Consider the following 20,154-nt stretch of genomic DNA (forward strand, 5'->3'; position numbering starts at 1 on the left):
GTGGCAGGGAACTCAAAGAAGGGGTTGTCACACTAATCTCGATTCTCTCCGTTTGAGCTATCTCCTAGGTTAGCTAAGGGGGGTGGTCTCTAATGAAAAGTTAATTTAAAAAGGATGTGAGTTTCTAGGAGAATTGTTAGAGTTAAATAGATTATCTCTTTAAGATTTATAAACAAAAAATTGATATGAGCAATAACCATCATAAGATAGACATCAAATACATAAACAACCAGTGCCTTCCAAGTATTTTCTCTTTAAGAAATGAAATTGTATTTTGCTTAAAATGAAGTGAAATGCTTTCAAATGGAAAGCCAAAATAAACCTTAAAAGTGAAACAATAAATTGTTAGCACAAGATTTTATAAATTGCTTTCAAGATGAATAAGTCTACAAATCAAAGCATGGAAACTACCTTGCTCAAAAGGATACAAAAATAACTCAAATGCTAGACCAAGATGACAACAAAGTATGTTACAAAAATAATCTACAAGAGGCTAGGCCAAAGAGTATGAGCAAACTTTCCTTTTTGCCTAGCCATGACTTAGCTCTTTGAAATAGCCAGATATTGATAAATGAAGTACAATACGTAAAAAATAAGTTTTTTCCAAGTTTGATATTTTGATGCAAGAAATAGAAGCTTTAAGAAACTTGAAAGAATCCTTGCAAGACACAAATAAGATATAGATGAGACTTTGGAATTCAAAACATGCGGGTTCTCCTTGAATATTTTTCAAGAATGGGTTGATTCCTCCTAGAATTTCCCCTCACGCTTGAAAATCTTGACCAAATAATGATTTATCTACAAAACTTCACCTCAAATCATTAAATCGACATGGGATTAAATAAGTGCAGTGGAAATAATTCCTAGAGATACATCTATTATCCACTAGAAAATTTCTTTTTTTTTTTCTAAAGCAAATAATTAATTCTTATGTTAATATGAGATAACTGCATACTAACATAACTTGAAACAAGCATGAAAGAAATAATGCCATGAGGAAATAAATAGAAGCATAATAACAAGTCAAGAATTTACCACACATGCTAAGAGAAGAACACCATCACGATTTACCCCAAAGACTGTTGTATTATATTGCAATTAGTGAATACAATCCCACGGAGTCTCCTCAAGCACCATAGCTTGTATTACATGATACAATGTGAGAACCCATGGCTCTATTGTATAGAGAGTTGGGAGCAAATCCCAATGAAAAATGACAATGACAAATGGCATTGGAGTCAATCCCAATGTAGAAGTAATTAAACAAGTGGCATGAGGTGACAATCCTAAAGAAAAATTCGAATTTGTTGACTGGAGCTCCAATGCCAAGTGTAAAATTCAAATCCCAGCGAAGTGGACATCATTTTCTTTTTTTCTTATGTGCCAAATTCGAATTTTATGATAGAATGACATGTGTATATGGGTGGTAACCCATGTGGGGACAATTTCCCACAAAATTCTCCACCAAATATTCTCCCAAATCTTCCCAAATATGTATTAACTTCACAAATTCGAATTTCCAAGTAAGCGACTTTCTCTTTTAATGCTAGAAATTCGGTTTTATTTGAGCACATGTCCTTTCCTTAATTTTAGGAGTCCACATCACCTTGGGACTTAACTCCCCCATAATTTTCCACCCCATTTCCACAACATTTAGCATGTGTGGATATTTATTTTTCTCCATTTATTTAATTTCTGGCTTAATTAATTGTTAGATTTCCCACTAAACTTAGGAAAAGTGGGTTTTGAGGGTTCAAAACACATTTCTAACCCATCAAAGTGTGTCTTAGTAGAAAATTGAGGGTGAGAAGTGTAAATTTCATTACTCATACCCCATACAACTTCTCTAGACATCACTTATTACATTACAAGAACAATTTTATTTGCAATTTTTTGACTTGTGGGAAATCTAAAAAATTAAAAAATGACTGCCTAGACCTAAGCAAATTCCATGAATTTTTTTATGTGATCTAGTATGGTAATATACATTGACTCTAGACACTAAGATGTGTTAGGGGCTCAACCTTCAAACCATCACCCTGGCTTTGGAGTAAAAAGTGAGTGAAAAAACCCAGAAAATTATCTGCCTCTGAAAAAGCAGGGATAATTAACCAGATTAAAAAAAATACTCCAAGATGTACTCATTTGTTGATCGAGTCCCAACATCCTGGGTCTGTTAAAGACTCAAAAACTCATCATTACTAGTATCACTTATTACAATTCCCCATAAGGTGTGGAATATGGGTACAAGAAAGATGATGAAAAGATAGAAGTAGAGTTAAAAAACTCTGTTGACTGATGATATTTGATAGTACAAGTGTCCTCTAGATCATCCTTGGGCATGGAGTCTTCATATAATCATCAAGTGCCACTCCAGTGGGTCAACAGGTCCCACATGAATTTTGGGATTAAGTAGGGGCCCAAACATTAGGAAGGAAGGGAAATATCGCGGCTCTAGTGGAACGTGGGGGCCACCTCATGGAGAATTACAGGGCACATGTGGAAGACGCTCTCATTGGAGCGAAGTTGGTGGGGAAAGTTGAGTTGGGCCCACATGGGCATTTGGAGGCTCTTTGATAAATAGAGAAAAAGACACTCATTTTGGTAATTCATTCATCTATTTAGAAATTGTATCTTTGAGCGGAGATCTCAAAGACTCAACCTTTGCTTCGGCGGACTTCGAGTGCCAACCCAAGGAGGGAGTCCTACCTATACCAATTCGTACCAGCAGTAGGTAGTGCGAGTTTGTGGAGAGGATTGGCAACAACAACATAGGGACTACGTAGTTCTTGGAGGAGGCACGTTTGGAGGTTGAGGAGTGAAGGGAGTTAGGGGCTGAAACTTGAGGTGGAGTCCGAGGAAGCGTTGTGGGGGTTTTTCCAGCATTTGCTACAGATTACATATTTTGCTTGTGGAGGAGGGCCAAGCATTTGGGGGTCAATTTTGGAGTGTCAAAACTAAGACAAACCCTCTTTGGGTTTTCTTGAGTTTATTGAGGAGAGGCCAAGATTAATTTGGCAGAATTTTCTGGGTAGATTTGAGGTGTCAAATAGGGGCCCCAACTTAGCTAGCAGCTAGAGGAACTAGGGAAAAATTGGGCTGAAATTCCAAGGTCAACATTTGGCCAATTCCTTTGTGGGCTTTTGTGGGTTATTGGTGGAGAACCCGGGGTTAATTTCCTGGAATTTTTTGAGCATCCGAAGAGATTCTAGTAACAATTCTTTGTAGCTAGTAGCATATTTTCTAGGTAGTTTCAGCACAGAGTCAGGAGAGAGCAGTAGTAGATTTGAGAGGGATTTCTTATTGTTCATTTGGGCTTAGCTAGCTTGCTTTGAGAAATCCCAGGTGCACTCTTTCCAGCACCACATTGTACCCTCTTATTTAATAATAAAACGGCTCAGGTCAGCGCAGTTCATGGAGATTTATGGTTGTTAAACGTGTTGTAAATTTTTTTATGTGTTTCTGCTATGTTTGCTTTGTTTAACATTGTATATTTCCATTAGGAATATTACAGTGGTATCAAAGATAGTGACGGGTGAAACTGGAGACAAACCCATGGCTCAAGGGAAATCCAGTATGCAGAAATTCTAGGGTGGAATCTGTTGGGATGATGAGAAGTTGGCCCTGTTGAGGAGGGTGACAGACCATATCCATCCTCAACTATACAATAGGGACGATAGAGGTGAGCAGATTGTGGGGTGCAGTTGTCTACATCATGTGAGGAAAGTCGACAAAATCAGGGCACTAAATCTCTTGAATAGGAGCAGGCAGGACAGGGACAATTAGAGGGTGAGACCAGGGGGCGCTTTCGCTGGTGGAAACTCGGCTTTAGATATCAAGGGCTTGAGGGGGAGGTTGTGCATGATGTTGAGAGGCCACGGGATGGTGAGGAGCACATCGATATACCAAGTGTGATGGAGGAGTCACCATTATTAGAGACCTCTTTGATAGCTCCAATTGACACCTTGATGGAGAGGATAGAGCCTACACAAATAGAGCTATCTGTTGAGGAGGTGCCACCCATGGATGAGAGGCCAACATTTGTTGAGGTATCCAGAGTTGTGATCGAGTCTGCAGGTGATAGATGCCCACGGTAGTTTCATCAGTTCCAGGATGACTTTCTAGCATTGAGAGAGAAGGCCACGACAATGCGAGAGGCTATTCTGCAACAGAACGAGGAGTTGGAGGTCATGAGAGCGGCTTGTGTTCAGCAGCCAAACTGGCTCACTTTGGGGAACAGTTGGATTCCCTAATGGTCCAGCTAGAGTGCACATTAGAGCATCGGAGCAACCCTCTTCAAACATACATAGATGGGTCTTGCAACATTGGTGGGTTGCCTCTGCACATTAGAGAGGGAGAGGTAGAGTCACCTCGACAAATTTTGGGTGTTGATCAGGATGGTGAGATGAGGCGACATGAACTACACAGGGTGCAACACTCGCAGGATGGAGGGCTTGTTCTATGTGCGAGGGGTTCGTGAATTCGATCCCTCTCTTGGGGTTGGATGGTGAGAGATTCTGAGTTGGTATTGGGTGGAGTGGGTTGGATTCATGGAGATGGTCATTGTCTGGAGTAAAGATCAGTGGGAGCTCTTACACACCAAGTGTACTAGAGGCCCAGATTGACATTGGGATCCAGGTGGGGCTCCTTATCCGATATCAGACATGCAAGATGGCTATGGCATTAATGAGGTAGTCGACCTAGTGATTGAGCACATGCATTCCTTAGGGGAGTTCCAGTTGACACTAGCGGACAAGTGGTTTGTGAGTAGGCTCCATGGATTGTATTGGCATGTTGGTTGCGCATGGGGTCGCAAGATGATTAGCATTCTCTGGCAGGAGCTAGTGGGAGGAGGTGGCATGGGTAGGCCACTGGACCAGGCATTGTATAGAAATGATTTTCTTCCATTGGGGTGTTGGGTACAGGAATCACTGAGGATCGGCACAACAGAGATATCCCCTCTAGCATGTGTGGAGTTAGGTCGCTCAGGTTTACCATAACAGATGAGGAGGTGTAGATCAATTTGTGGCAGGTGTACTAGCAACGTGGTGGTTGCATGGGCACATATGGGATTCCCTGTGGTGCATGGGGGCATGGAATTGAAGCGTTGGTATCCAAGGGTGCATGGAGTTGTGCCACGGAGTTCAGTGCTATGCAGAGGAGTGTTGGGGTACGTACTTGTGTGCAGCCAAGCAAGATGATGCACAACAGGTTGTCATAGTGTTGCTGCCAGAGACATATCTCGACGAGGGCATCAGGCACACAATTGGGTTTGACACACTCAAATTTGGAGAGCGAGTTGATCACAAGGCCGACTGTGAGCTTCCATTTATCACTCTCCAACATTGCACACTGATACAGGGGACTTGGATATCATCTCTCGATGCTCTCATCACGAGCAACAAGACCCATGAGGTTCATCTGAGACAGTTGGACGGGACACATTGCATTAGGAGGGAGGCTTTTTAGTTGTGGCATATGGTCAGGACGCGAGTTGGTGGATGTAGGGATTGGGTGGTATCTTCGAGAGTATACTCCTGGAGTGCATGGGATGGCCTACGTGGTAGGACAACTTCATGAGGAGTTGGGCATAGTGCCAGATTATCATGTTCCCCTACTCATTGATGGTATACAGGGGACTTATGGTACTTGTACCGGGCATGATAGTGAGTGGAGTGAGGGGAGATTCAGTTGGGATATGATGGCTTGGGATCCTAGTATTGAGGGATTCTTTCATGTCAGGACAGTGCAGAGGTCAAGGACGAATCAGTGATGCATCTGGGACCCTGGCACAGTTTTGTAGTGACAATGGGGAGCAACAACTAGAGAGAGCGTTGTTCGATAGTTTCTTGAGGACAAGCAACGTTTTGGTGGGGAGGACTGTGATATTCCCACTTAGCAATATTGCTAAGGGAAATATCAATCTTGCCCAATTTTGTCTTATTTCATGTTTGCACTTAGGAGATGTGAGTTGAGAGGTCCCATATGAATTTTGGAATTAATTGAGGGCCCAGACATTAGCAAGGAAGGAAAATATTGCGGCTCTAGTGGAGCGTGGGAGCCACCCATGGAGAATTACAGCCCACATGTGAAAGATGCTCTCATTGGAGCGAAGTTGGTGGGAAAGTCGAGTTGAGCCCACATGGGCATTTGGAGGCTTTTTGATAAATAGAGCAAGAGGCACTCATTTTGGTCATTCATTCATCTATTGAGAAATTGTGTCTTTGACATTGCATGCTTGAGCTGAAGCCAAGTCTATAGTGCTGTTTAACACACGAGTGTCATCGAGCGGAGATCTCAACCCTTGCTTCAGTGGACTTCGAGTGCTAACTCAAGGAAGGATTCCTACCTATACCAGTTCGTACCAGCAGCAGGGAGTGCGAGTTTGTGGAGAGGATTGGCAGCAACAACACAGGGATTGCATAGTTCTTGGAGGAGGCACGCTTGGAGGTTGAGGAGTGAAGGGAGTTAGGGGCTGAAACTTGAGGTGGTGTTCGGGGAAGTGTTCCGGGGGCTTTTCTAGCATTTTGGCGAAACAACAAATGCAGCTTTTGCTACAGGTTACATCTTCTGCTTGTGGAGGATGGCCAAGCATTTGGGGGTCAATTTTGGAGCATCAAACAAACCCTCTCTAGTTTTTGGGTTTATTGAGGAGAGGCCAAGATTAATTTGGCAGAATTTTCTGGGCAGATTTGAGGGGTCAAACAGGGGCCCCAACTCAGCCAACAGCTAGAGAAGCTAGGGGAAAATTGGGCCGAAATTCCAAGGTCAACATTTGGCCAATTCCTTCATGGGTTTTTGTGGGTTATTGGTGTAGAGCCGAGGGTTAATTTACCGGAATTTTTTGAGCATCCGAGGAGGCCCTAGCAGCAGTTCTTTGCAGCCAACAACATATTTTTTGAATAGTTTCAGCACAAAGTCAGGAGAGAGCAGCAGCCGATTTGAGAGGGATTTTTTATTGTTCATTTAGGCTTAGCTAGCTTGCCTTGAGAAAGCCCAGGTGCACTCTTTCTAGCATCACATTGTAACCTCTTATTTATTAATAAAATGGCTCAGATCAGCGCAGTTCATGGAGATTTCTGGTTGTTAAATGTGCTGTAAATTTTTGTATGTGTTTTTGCTATGTTTGCTTTGTTTAACATTGTATATTTCCGTTAGGAATATTACACTCTCTCAAGTGAAATGGGGTTGTTTACAAGAGACTATTGCTATCATAACACAAGGGCTCATCCTTTTTGTAAACATTGTGCTTTACATCGTGGAGTGGTAAAAGGTAATTATCCAAGTCTGGTTTAACAATAACTTGGAAACATTATTAGGAATGCGCAGTAAATTTGTATTAGGTTGTCGTTTTTGGTTAGCAATGCACATGAGGTGTTATTATGTGCAGGACCTTAACTCCAGTAATCTCGTTGGCAAGAGTTTTTTGTAGATATTTCGGGGTTTGGAGCCTAATTTTTTGTATTTGTAATCTAATATTAATTTAAAAAAAAATTATGTTTCCTTGTGAGCTATCCTAATAGCTTGTATTGTTTGAAATCCCTAAAGCTTTTGGTTTTCATAAGTTGATTGAATTCCTATATCATGAGTTGGAGCGCTTCACTTGTTTGGTATTTGCATGCAAGATTTAAAGAGTTACAGTACCATGTATAGAAGGCTCTATTTTCTATCAAGAATATCGTAATTTTCAGATACAGTTACAGTGCTCCCCTGGTTATGCACTCTAATTATATCTGATGATCACGAGTTACCAGTTGTTTCCTCTCCTTTTTGTAGATTGTTTCTATGGTCATACCATCATTAGTATTTCTATAAGCCGTCCTTGAGGTGGCCTGTAAAACTATAGCTTACACATGCCATATAAGATGAAAAATGGATTATGATCTTTAGATATAACAACTGGCTCTCCGATCCATGTGGATTCTAGAGACATTTTAACTCAACCTCATAAAAAACTTTAATAGATGAGGTGAACTCCTGCTTTTTAAATCTGGTCATGAAAGAATCAGATGTGCTTCAACGGGTGCTGTAAAAAGTCAGCACAAATATACTGTATAAGTTTAAAATTTTAGATATCATAGCCATTGATGTGTGTTGTGAAGGCATTTTCCACGTTGAACATTCTTCAAAAGCTCATGACGCCTTAATACAACTGGGAATGCAGTGTTCTTAGAAACTATATCACAAGACTGCATCTATGAGCCTCTCTGTGATTGTGGAAGTCAACAAAGAAAAATGGATTGAACTATTACCCTGCTGTATTATATATTTTCTGGTGCTATCAGCCTCTTGTATGTAAATAAAACATTTTCTCCCCTTCTGCAGTAATAAAAAATGAATAAAGAAGTGTCTTGGAAGAGTATGCAAATGGACATCATAATGTATGTCAGCATTTATTGTCATTTGAAGATAGTTGGAAATTTTTGTCTTGAGTGATTGCTTTGTGACACAGCCCTGGCACATCTATTGGCATCAGCGGCGTTCTGCTGTGCTTGGTTATACTCGGAAGAGCAGCTTTCGTGTTCCCAATTTCATGGTTGTCTAATTACGCCAAATCACCAAATAGTAAAATTGAGTTTAAACAGCAGGTACAACTTCTGAATAAGGTCTTGTATGATGTCAATGCATTCAATTTGAAGTCTGACCACTGCATAAATGGGTGATAGAATTTGATATTATGTGAGCACTCATTGATCTATTTTGTGGTTTTTAGTTCATTATTTGGTGGTCTGGTCTTATGAGAGGTTCAGTTTCAATGGCACTTGCTTACAACCAAGTAAGTTGGAGAATGACACTGATATCCAATATTTGAATGATTAAATTAAGCAATGGTGGGATATTGCGAGATGTTAATGCCTAACTGAGATGACTAAAAGAGCATGCCTACTAGCTCACTATCAATCATTTTACATTTTTGTTTTTTTAATTTGTGCAGTTCACAACGTCAGGCACAACAAAGTTGCGAGATCATGCAATTATGATTACAAGTACCATAATCGTGGTTGTCTTTAGCACAGTGGTATGAAGATGCATGACCTTTTACAATGCTTTGTGTGTTCCTTTTACAGCAGCTTTTAATGTGTTGGATTTAACATGATTCTTTAGTTTATAAGGAAGATGCCTGTTCATTGCTTATGTTTTGATCTATGATTTATTCTAACAAGGTTAAGTTTAAAGGAAGTTCACATATGTACACAAATTATGAGGATACTATCTCCGATTTTATCAACTGAAAGGAGCTGGTCTATTAATTCAAGATGGTACACTTCAAACACTAAAACGACAATGGATACCACCAAGCAGTTATCATGGAAGGAGAGTTGTTTCATTTTAATAGCTATTTGAGTGATAATTAGTTTTGGCAACAGTTTTGGCAACATGTTTGTGAAGAAACCAGCTAGCTAACTAATTATTCATAGTTAAATGGTGGCCAACCAGACTCAGAGAGTTTTGGTGGTTGATGTTGGCATCAATACAAACATGTAGAACCTATAGGGGTACTTTGGATGATTTTATGTTCGTTGCTCATCATTTTTCCATTATTTGAGATTTTTTGGCACCTGCATAGGTTGTAGCTGACTGCACAATTATAGTTTCTCCAATTGATCTCTTTAGAGTTGTGAGGTAATTATTAGGAATTTATTTAGTGATTTCTCATTTTCATTGTTAGTGGAGAGTCCAATTTCATTATCAGTATCAAGTTATCAACATGCCCTAACAGCATTGCATAGTCCCTCCAATCATTTTCAGTGGTTAATGTTGGCAGCAAGACAAACATATAGAACCCACATGGGAACTTTCATTGATTTTATATCCCATATTCCCAATTTTTTCATTGCTTGATAATTTTTGGCATATGTATAGGTTATTGCTGATTGCACAATTATAGTTCTCCAATTTATCTCTTCAGAGCTGTGAGGTAATTCTTAAGAATTTATTTTATGATTTATGATTTTCATTGTTAGTGGAGAGTCCCAATTTCATCAATCACTATCAATATGCCCTAACAGCATTGCATGTAAGCATGTACCTCATAATTTCCGAGTATGAGTTAACATGCATAAGTTTCACATGTTTAGCATAGAGAATGCCATTTTCTTTTTAGCTTAAATTGAAATATTTCTAAACTTGCAGACTTTCCTATAGATCTTATAGTACTGTAGTAAGCTGAAAACACCAAACATTAAACGCCACATGGCTATGTTGACACAAGTGCTTTTATGAGAAAACTGTAATTGCCTGCTTATAATATTCAGTGTAAATATGCATCCTGTACAAAATCTCACATGTTCATATAGAGTATGTCCATCCATGGCAACATTGTTATGTCATTGTTGTAATATCCCAAACTAAAAATTTTACAACCTCTCAAAATTTTAACTCAACAAGTGCTCCATATAAAATTTCATTCATCAACAGAACATTGACATGTAAAATTCAACAACATAGAGCAATAAAATAACAACATAATGGAACGGAAATAATCTCAGCTTTATTTATAATATATATAAACTGGGGGTTTTACACGCTGAAGCAACTGCTATAGCTGAGACAGAACTGGCCTCAAGAATCTGCTCAATGCCGCACTGGACCTCCACCAAAACTGAACTGCACTGCCACTGCTATGTTCTCCTGTGAATTATGGATGAATTCACCAAGGGGAGATGGGTACTCCCCCAATCTCACTAAATCACCCGAGGGTTTCCATCTTGGGGCTACAATGAAGTAGAGCACTGAGTTCTCAAACCTCTGATGAAGAAGAAAGATCAAATCCAAAATGTCCTCCAATGGCCTCCTCTTTTTTATAGATCTGATGGACCCATCTAAAACCTCTTATTTTATTATTATTTTAATCGTGGAGCACTTTTCCCTCTTATTTTAATTAAAATATTATTTTTAATGCAGGAAAAGGATAAATCGGCCACCATGTCTCCTCAAGTCACTGAAACTAATATCTAACCATCCCATCCTGTAGATCTTCTCGTTCTGGTTCCAACGAGCTATTACACTAAGGTGTTCTGTCATGTATTCCTCCTAGAATGTCACCTTAAGCGTAATTAATTGAGTCAAGCCTAGTAATAACTTTGCTTTTTGAAAGTTATCGAAATGCATTGGAATAAAAAGCAAATTGTGTGGATGATGGAATATACCATGCGAATGCCACCAGATCTCACAAAAACTCCTCAAAACCCCTCCAAAAGCCCCTAAGCCCGCTGATGACACCCACCTGCACTTGTGACCTGTCCGCCCCCAACTTTGAAAGTCCATCCTAACTATGTCATAATGAACACCAAAAAGGAACATTACAAATCCTCCCGCCACAAGATTGCTTGCCCTCAAGCAATCGAAATCTATAGACCAATCTGGTGGCCCAACGCAGTTGAAACCCAATGTCCAAATCCCATACAAACCACTGGGTGATGCTTTGCCTCTGTATCAACTCGCCATGAACGGACCCCTCAATGCTCGGATCCCAGACCAATCTCTAACTAAACCTGTCATCAACAAGTCCTCCTGGATCCCAATGCCACCAAGAACAAGTATCAAGACTCCATGGCTCCTGCTGTGCTATAACTCCAACCATGAATGTTGCTCCATCCACCGCGTACCAACTCATCACCTCTCTCCAATCCAACCCATGGCATAGACCAAGGTGAATCTCATCATGCTGATGTTGTGCTGAAATACTGATGAGTGGTCAGCCTACATCTTGCTGCTAACTGAAGCATGTAATATCCCTCGCCTCTAAGGGCTCCTGCAGCGCAATCCCTAACTAAAAATGATACTCCACCAATAGGGTACCTGCGCATGATCCCTCACCAGTCCAATGCATGGACAATTGTGCAAGGAACAATTCTACTGGGCTGATATGGGTCCCTGCTCAACTGATGATGCTTTATCTGGTCAATCAACCAAATCTAAGTAAACCTGCCCTCTCACTATAATAGGAAAAAGTGGGCAAGATTTGCTACAAGCCCTGCCTATGTACTCCTGGAGAGGGTTGCGTCTTGGAAATACTACAACTCTACCGATTGCCATTGTACCTATTTGCACCGCATCAATGGGTAGGCCCAAAGATGGATGTACCACCATCTCCAACAACTCCTCCCTCCTCTGGTTGGGAACTCTGCACTCCTGTCGTCTACTAGCCTTCCGCGAAACTACCCTGTCAGCCTCCAACACTGCTTGTACAACTGTTTTCTCCTCATCAATGGCTGACCCCAAGGGTGGTTGTTCATCCTCCACCATCACAGGCTCAATATGAACCTCCAACTGGCTCTCCCCAGAAAGCTCATCATGTATACTGTGCATGTCATCCTCCTCAAATGACTCATGCTCCACCATACGCTGCTCATGTTGAATCACCACTAATGACTCATCATCTTGAATGTCTGCCATAGGGTCCATTCACTGCTCATCATATGAATCTGGCATGTTGTCAATGACTCTACATGATCCATGCTCCTTGGAGGCGTCCTCGTATGAACCCATGCACTCATCTAAAGAAGATTCCTCGCCCTGAAGGTCAGAAGGAATCTCCACCTACTCTACCTCTGTCATCTCCTCAGTGTCACTCAAGCATGAGTGGTCAGGTCCCCAAGGTCCCTTGCAGATGAAGCAAAGTCCCTTCCTCCTCAACTCATTCCTACTCCATGATCCCCAAAACTTGAGTAGCTCCGCCCTGGTCAACTGTCTCCTGAATAGCCCAATGTTCTGCTCAACCAACCTCTCGGCCAGTTCATAAGCAGCAGGTGAGACCATCTGTTCCTCTCTCCAAATAGCCAACAACTTAAACAGTAAATTCTTGCAAACGACATCATGGTCACACATAACTGAAGACAAGATGCACTGCATGTGTGCCTTGAACGTGTCTGAATGATGTTTCTTAATGCTGAAAAAGGATTGGAACATTTGAAGAATCAGGTCATCACACTCTAGATCAAACATGATGTCATAAGTTCGTAGTTTGTCCGTATCTTCCAAAATCTGGAGCTTTTTCCCAAAGGTAAGGCCCATAGTGTTATCCAAGTCCTGAAATGTCTCTACTATCAATCTGAAAACCCTTCTCATAACATCATTGTTGTAAGGAGGTATAGGTGTGGTCAGCCTCATAATGTTATTGAGACAGGATACAACTGAAAGTGTGATCCCTTCACAAGGGTACTCCAAAAACTTGGGCTGTATTAAAGCTAGCATGGTGAGTTTTAAAGCCCACATCAACTTCTTCCCCTCTTGTTGGTTCACTTTGGAAATTAATGCATCCAATTCATCTAGTTTGAAAAGGGCTTTCATTCTGACCCGAGTGCAAAGATTTTGTGTCCTATTTCCTGCCCCTTCGGCACATCTCTTGGTTGTTCTTTCTGAAAAATGGCAGAGTCCCCTTGAAAAAGGTTTGTTGTTCAATTTTGTTATTAGGTCTATATTGTAGTTCATGGAGGTACTATTGTGTTGGTTTATGAGGCGTTCTAAAAGTAAAAATTCCATTATTCAATGGCATATACTCAACTATATGGTGTAAATACAATAGTGTTGTCATATATGGAAGTTATGGGTCTAATGACAATTTTGCTCACATAGAAATAATATATACATACATCACTCATTCAACCAAATCTAGTTTTCAAAGGATAGCTAATACTTCCAATATCAGGGATTAGCAATACAATGTATGACAACAATATAATCAACTCCTACAACAATAGTAATGCACACTACAGACAGGCTCCAAACAATGAATCTTGACAACAGAACAATGAATCCACGCACAATTCCATTTATAGAGATTTGTAGTTGTAATTGCAATTTTGTTTAAGAGGAACATGATTTATGCCAAATGTGTTGTCTCCAGCCCGCATAAGAAAAAGTACTCCATATGACAACTCCATTCACTAAGGACTCATTCCTCCCTTTTGCCTTGATATCTCCAGCTCTACGCACGGGTGATTGGAATGATATATTGGGCCCAAAACTCGTGCTCAGGTTTACTGTTCAGATGATTAGCTCCTATGAAAGAAGCCCAGCACTTTGGTACATACTTCAAGTGACCCTCATCTTTACTCGAATAGCGACAATACATTGATCAGATTTGGAGTCTCTTCAGCAACTTCTGTCAACGACTCATGACACAGGCTAATACTCACTATTCATTTCAGGGTTTCTATGCATTAATACACAGTGATATAGTCCCTCTCAACCTATACATAAACCCTTAGCATACGTATTCTGCTCATCACAACTTAGCAACTTAGCAGCAAGATAACTCTCAACAATAAAATAAGAGAGCGATTTGAAAGATTTGGAACCGGGGATCTTACACGAGACTAGCTTGGCCTTCAAATACAACTAACTCGCTCAAATAAGCTCAACTCCTGAAGTTAGAATATGTATTCGACCTTTTACACATGAGCTGCTACAGGCATCCTTCAAACTGACATGTGCATAGCAGTCAAGGTCCATCCCAATTATTGTTGTGACAAAGGCATCACAAAGAATGTTTTCTCGCACAAAATCAACGCACTGCACTCTGCATACTGTCACGATTAATCACATAGATCATACGCTACATGAGCTTCTTGATTTGAATATTCCCTCGGACACTCCATGCATCGCTCTGTGGAGACCACATATCTTCCTAGCTGCGCTCCTGAGAATAACGTTATGGGTAATTTGGCAAGGTGTATTGCCGCTTGTGGTAGTTCGACTCCTTTGAACTTGGCTCAAAGCAAAACTGTGAATTATTCCGAGAATTCGACTTAGATTGCCAAGGAATCGACCATAAGATCCCTTTCCTTGGAAGCTCAGACCAATTTCGACGTCCCAGGGCTTAGATTGTACGTTCTGACGAGCAACTCGATCAACAAATTTTGTGAGCGGCTTATAGATCGATCCCGAAGAACTAAATTTCTAGGAGATTTAGCCTGGTGAATATCAACGTGATTTCGTCGTTGGTAAGCCAAACTCGCCCTCTACAAATGCGATCCTTGTATGGTTGTTGTGATGGTCCCTGGTCACACTCTTTCGTGAGATTTTGTTTTTAAATCCTTGTTTAACTGTGGCTGAATGATTCAGCTGGTTCTCCTATAGCGGCTTAGGTTCATGTGGCTTTGCTCCAATCTTGGAAAAACACACAATTCGTCCGCTGAGATTTGCACAGTAAGCAGTCATGTTCAAACCCTACGTACTTAGCACAACCACTGTAATATTCAATTGTTCCATCATGCACATGTATACACCAACAAATGCAAACAATACACTTGCACTCAGTTTGCTTCATGCCCAACTACGCCTATCTCAACGCATGCAACCTCAATGCATGTGGCTACAACTAGAATCGCCCATATGTTCCCCCATTAAATTCAAGCAACAGATCGCTCGACCCTTTGTGCTCTCACAATTGCGACCCATCAGGTGCGTACGTGTTATGATTGCCCCCACAGACCGACTCGTACACCCATGAAACCAGTTGATTTGGCAACTCGATGACAGCCTTATGTCTCTGATTCTCAGCCCACTATGACTGTAGTCTTCCTCCCCTTATGATCGACCTCTCAAATTTTAAATTTGGCTGCTTCCAAAATTAATCACAATGCCTAGAAATAATGTGACAACTACTTAATTTGCCCATGCAAGATAGTGAGTGTGGCATCCTTCAATATAATCATATCTGTAGCAGAGAAAATTCACCCTGAACTTGGCAATTGCAATTCCTAGTGCTATTGATGAATTCGGCTTCTTGGGGAATGATTCAATCCTTAGCAACTCCAACACCCCCAACCCACAAATCTTAACTTTGCAATTAACCCACAGGCTGACAGGAAAACTAGCTCTGATACCACTATAATATCCCAAACTGAAAATTTTATAACTTCCCAAAATTTTAACTGAACAAGTCAACAAGTGCTCCATATAAAATTTCATTCATCAACAAAACATTGCCATGTAAAATTCAACAACATAGGACAATAAAATAATAACATAATGAAACAAAAATAATCTCAGCTTTATTTATAATATATATAAATTGGGGGTTTTACATGTTGAAGCAACTGCTATAGCTGAGATAGAATCTACTCAATGTCGCATTGGCTCTCCACCAAAACTGAACTGAACTGCCATTGCTATTCTCTCCTGTGAATTTTGGATGAATTCACCAAGGGGAGATGGGTACTCACCCAATCTCACTAAATCACCAGAGGGTTTCTGTCCAGGGGCTACAATGAAGTAGAGAACTGAGTTCTCAAACCTATGAAAAAGAAAGATCAAATCCAAGATGTCTTCCAATGGCCTCCTCCTCCTCTTTTATAGATATGATGGACCCCTCTAGAACCTCCTATTTTATTATTATTTTAATAATGGAGCATTTTCCCTATTTATTTTAATTAAAATATATATATTTTTTTAATGCGAGAAAAGGGTAGATCGGCCACCATGTCTCCTCAAGTCACTAAAACCTATATCTAACCATCCCATCCTGTAGATATTCTCGTTTTGGTTCCAACGAGCTATTATACTAAAGTGTTTTGTCAAGTATTCCTCCTAAAATGCTACCTTAAGCATAATTAATTGAGTTAGGCCCAATAATAACTCTGTTTTTTGAAAGTTGTCAGAATGCACCGGAATGAAAGGCAAACTGTGCGGATGATGGAATATACCATGCGAATGCCATCGTACCTCATAGAAACTCCTCAAAACCCCTCCAAAAACCCCTAGGCCCATTGATGACACCCACCTGCACTTGTGACCTGTCCGCCCCAACTTTGAAAGTCCATCCTAACCATGTCATAAAGAACACCAGAAAAATGAACATGAAATTTGTCCTTGAATAAGAATTTAATTGAAGACAAAGGTAATCGTAAAATAATCTAGTGTAAATCCAATCTAACATATATCTAGAGGGATCAAATTCCTCTAGGTGCAACTCTTTCCTTGTGTTACATTTCTTTTTGTTTTTTCAATCTTAAAAATGTTTTCACCTTGAGGGATGGATCTACCATGGTTCTTCATATATATATATAATTACACATATCTTTCGTATTTCATATTGGGATGTAGAAAGCACTTATAAGTGGAATGATTTATTTATTTATTAATTTTCAATTACTTTATATATATATATATATATTAAAGTTGATATAAAAATATTTTATTTAAGGCAGATATTAAATAATTTTATTACCAATATTTCTTCTAAATGGCATGTGTCATATTACATTACACCTCTCCAATGTAGAAAGCACCTCTAGTCACAAAAAAGGACAAACATATTACTGATAGAAATTAATGACCAATATTAACTTCACATTGTTTATAGGATTAAAATTTAAACTAGTCACCAAGTAAATGCGGGCTTTCTATTAGTAAATAAAGCACATGTTACTTTGGTTAGTTATGCTGCTATGTATAAAGTTATCTTATTTTAATAAAGCGCAATTTGAGGAAATGAAACTAAAAGAAGGGTGGACTTCTTTTTGGATGCCTTCTGGGCCTCCATTCGATCCTATACATGTTTGCTGTCACAGAAAAACATAATTTATAAATAGTTGCAGATTGTACAATTCTTGTTTTAGGTAAGGAGAGATTAGGCTTATAAAATCCTTTAGTGGAAAGGCCAACAGGCTTGCAGCTTGATTGCATCAATAAACAAATTATGAAATGAAATGAAATGATATTTTAATATTCACTAGAAATAGTTTATGGGACCCTTAGTTCCCTATTTCGCCTAACATTCCAACAATCCCCACAATCTCCTCGCTGGAAAAACCATGCCAAGATTCTAGCATTGAAGAAATTTTGGATTACTACTTCATTTCATCTTCAGAGTCTGTCTACACACGAGCTTATTTGCTTAGTACTGGTTCTCATGGCTAATAAATTTTTTTAAGAAGTCATTTTATGAGTCTTCATGAAATTACTGACCTTATGTCCTTGAATTTGCTTTTCAGGTATTTGGCTTCCTTACAAAGCCTTTGATTAGATTTCTAATGTTTCGGAATCCAAAGCCAAGAGAAAACGATGACCTAGAGGCATCCTGTTCAAAGGATTTACGAATTCAATTCCTTGACAAAGATGATAGGGATGAAACAGAAAACCACAATGTTCCACGGATAAACAGCTTACGTATGCTTTTTCGAGAGCCTACATCTACAGTGCATGAGTTGTGGCGCAGATTTGATGATTCATACATGCGTCCTCTGTTTGGTGGCCGAGGTTTTGTTCCGGTCGTTCCTGGATCACCAACTGAAGCCAGGGATATCCGTAGCCTTGTCTGACTACCAACCGACCATAAGGAGATATTGCCTACAATTAACCTCTCGTCAAATCCTTGAATTGAATGCCGTCAGTCTCTACATCTCAATACTATAATATGATTGCAGGGCCTATTGCATTTATAATGTCTCCAGATTGTATGCTAGCTAGTTGCCTTAGTTCAATGAGTATGATTCATTTAAGCTCTTAAAAGAAATTTGGGGATAATTTGGTGGTAGCGTCCAGGATTTTGATGTCTAAATTTCTTCCTTCACGCTTCGTGTAAAGTAGGTTTTTACTGTCAAGCTTGAGGGGTTAGGTTATTGTAAAGAATCTGAGCTGACGATGTTGAACTTGTGTAAATCTAGTTATAGTTTGGGATTTCATTAAGAGTGAAGGAAACTTTTTTAATAGGAGTTGCAGAGTATCCACTAACATTGAGTAGTCGTTTGATTTTCTCTTGCAACGGAATGCTCTGGCAATGGAGTTACAACAATAGTGATATTATCCTTTGTATTCGGCATTTGTATATTAAAACTGTTTTGGAGGGATGACCAGTTTTCATTATCTGTTTGCGCATATAACATTCATCTGATATCTTTTGGTCAAGTACAATTCATCCAAATGGTTGTTTTGGAGGTAATTTGCCATTGTTCCATATCCTTACAGCTAGGGTGGCACTTTTATAATTTTAGTTTTGTATTATTCTTACCTGTTGTCAATCCATAATGTGAACAAGGCATCCTTAGTTATACCAGGAATTTTATATTTGATTTTTCTGCATATAATGTACATTTATGCTTGTTTATATTTCTTATATAAATGCAATCATGCTTTTTCGTCCTGAAAAAAAAAGTGTGACAAATAGCCTTCGAAACCACATTTTTCTCTTTTTATTTTTTCTTACTTGAAATGGATCAAGACGAATGCTGTAGTAACATTCTCATTAATACGTTACAAGCTTATCTCCATTAAATATTGTTTCATTCTGTCTTAATAAAATAAAAGATTGAGGATGATGTACTAATGGAAAACTCGAAGATAAAGAGGAGCCAAAAAATGATCTGCAGTGAGCAAAAATTCCATCACATTGCCATCCTCCATTCAAGGTAGAAGCTAAAGTGGACATCAAATCCTATGAAGGTGAGTTCAATGCAGTTAAATTAAATCACCAGTGTAATATAAGAAGTTTATTTTAGTGTGCTATGATTTTAAAATTTTTTTTTCTTGTAAAACAAAACGAAATGAAAAAATTACAAATATCTTGGGACTGTGAATCTGCATCTCATGACAAAACATAAATTTAAACTGTTACACAACAGCCATATCTCTAAATGTGCATCTATCAAAGCCCCTGAATAATCGCCGTAATCCATCAAAGCATGGCAGATAAATACAGAAACCTCTAGCAAAGCAATCCATCAACCCAAATAAGAAACTCTCATACCCAACTATTGTTGAAGAATCTAGGGCAATCAGTTAGTGAGATTCTTCTTGACATGATAACTATTTGTGAGGTATTTAATTTTTGCTTATTAGCACAATCTTATCTTGATATCATTAGTGTGTGTATTTCTTATTTCATCAAACAGTTACCAAAATGCAAGAGACAAGAACACAAGATGTTGACTTTTCGAGCCAGGGCCAAAACCTCTCCCTCTTGGAGAGGAAAACCTGCACAAAATTCTTCTTATAAAGATTCCACTTGACGAATACCAAGACCTTGAAACTTGACCTACTAGGCCACTCCAAGACCAAGACATCAATCCTCTTCCTCCTTACTGCTGAGATCAAAAAGTTACTACTGCAATACTGAGGCCATCTCTGTTGCATCACTGATATCATTACAAATTCACCATTGCTACACCTTAATCAAGATTATCACCGTGTCTTTATTGAGGTCATCTT

At 39.5% G+C, this 20,154-nt stretch overlaps 1 protein-coding gene across 1 annotated transcript in view; it reads left to right on the forward strand.

The window, feature by feature from the left end:
* The window catches only part of LOC149168713 (sodium/hydrogen exchanger 2-like), a 258,168-nt gene extending 239,355 nt beyond the window's left edge, over positions 1 to 18,813 (forward strand). The window contains exons 11-14 of the mRNA XM_089428385.1: positions 8,453 to 8,588; positions 8,714 to 8,776; positions 8,936 to 9,019; positions 17,943 to 18,813. Of these exons, the coding sequence (XP_089284511.1) occupies positions 8,453 to 8,588; positions 8,714 to 8,776; positions 8,936 to 9,019; positions 17,943 to 18,269 (610 nt within the window). The 3' untranslated portion in view covers positions 18,270 to 18,813. The remainder of the gene's footprint in view (positions 1 to 8,452; positions 8,589 to 8,713; positions 8,777 to 8,935; positions 9,020 to 17,942) is intronic.
* The last annotated feature ends 1,341 nt before the right edge of the window (positions 18,814 to 20,154 follow it).

This window comes from Pinus tabuliformis, chromosome 4_2 (genome assembly GCF_031772625.1).
Source record: "Pinus tabuliformis cultivar Carrire ecotype Pingquan chromosome 4_2, CPIR1, whole genome shotgun sequence".
NCBI lineage: Eukaryota > Viridiplantae > Streptophyta > Pinopsida > Pinales > Pinaceae > Pinus > Pinus tabuliformis.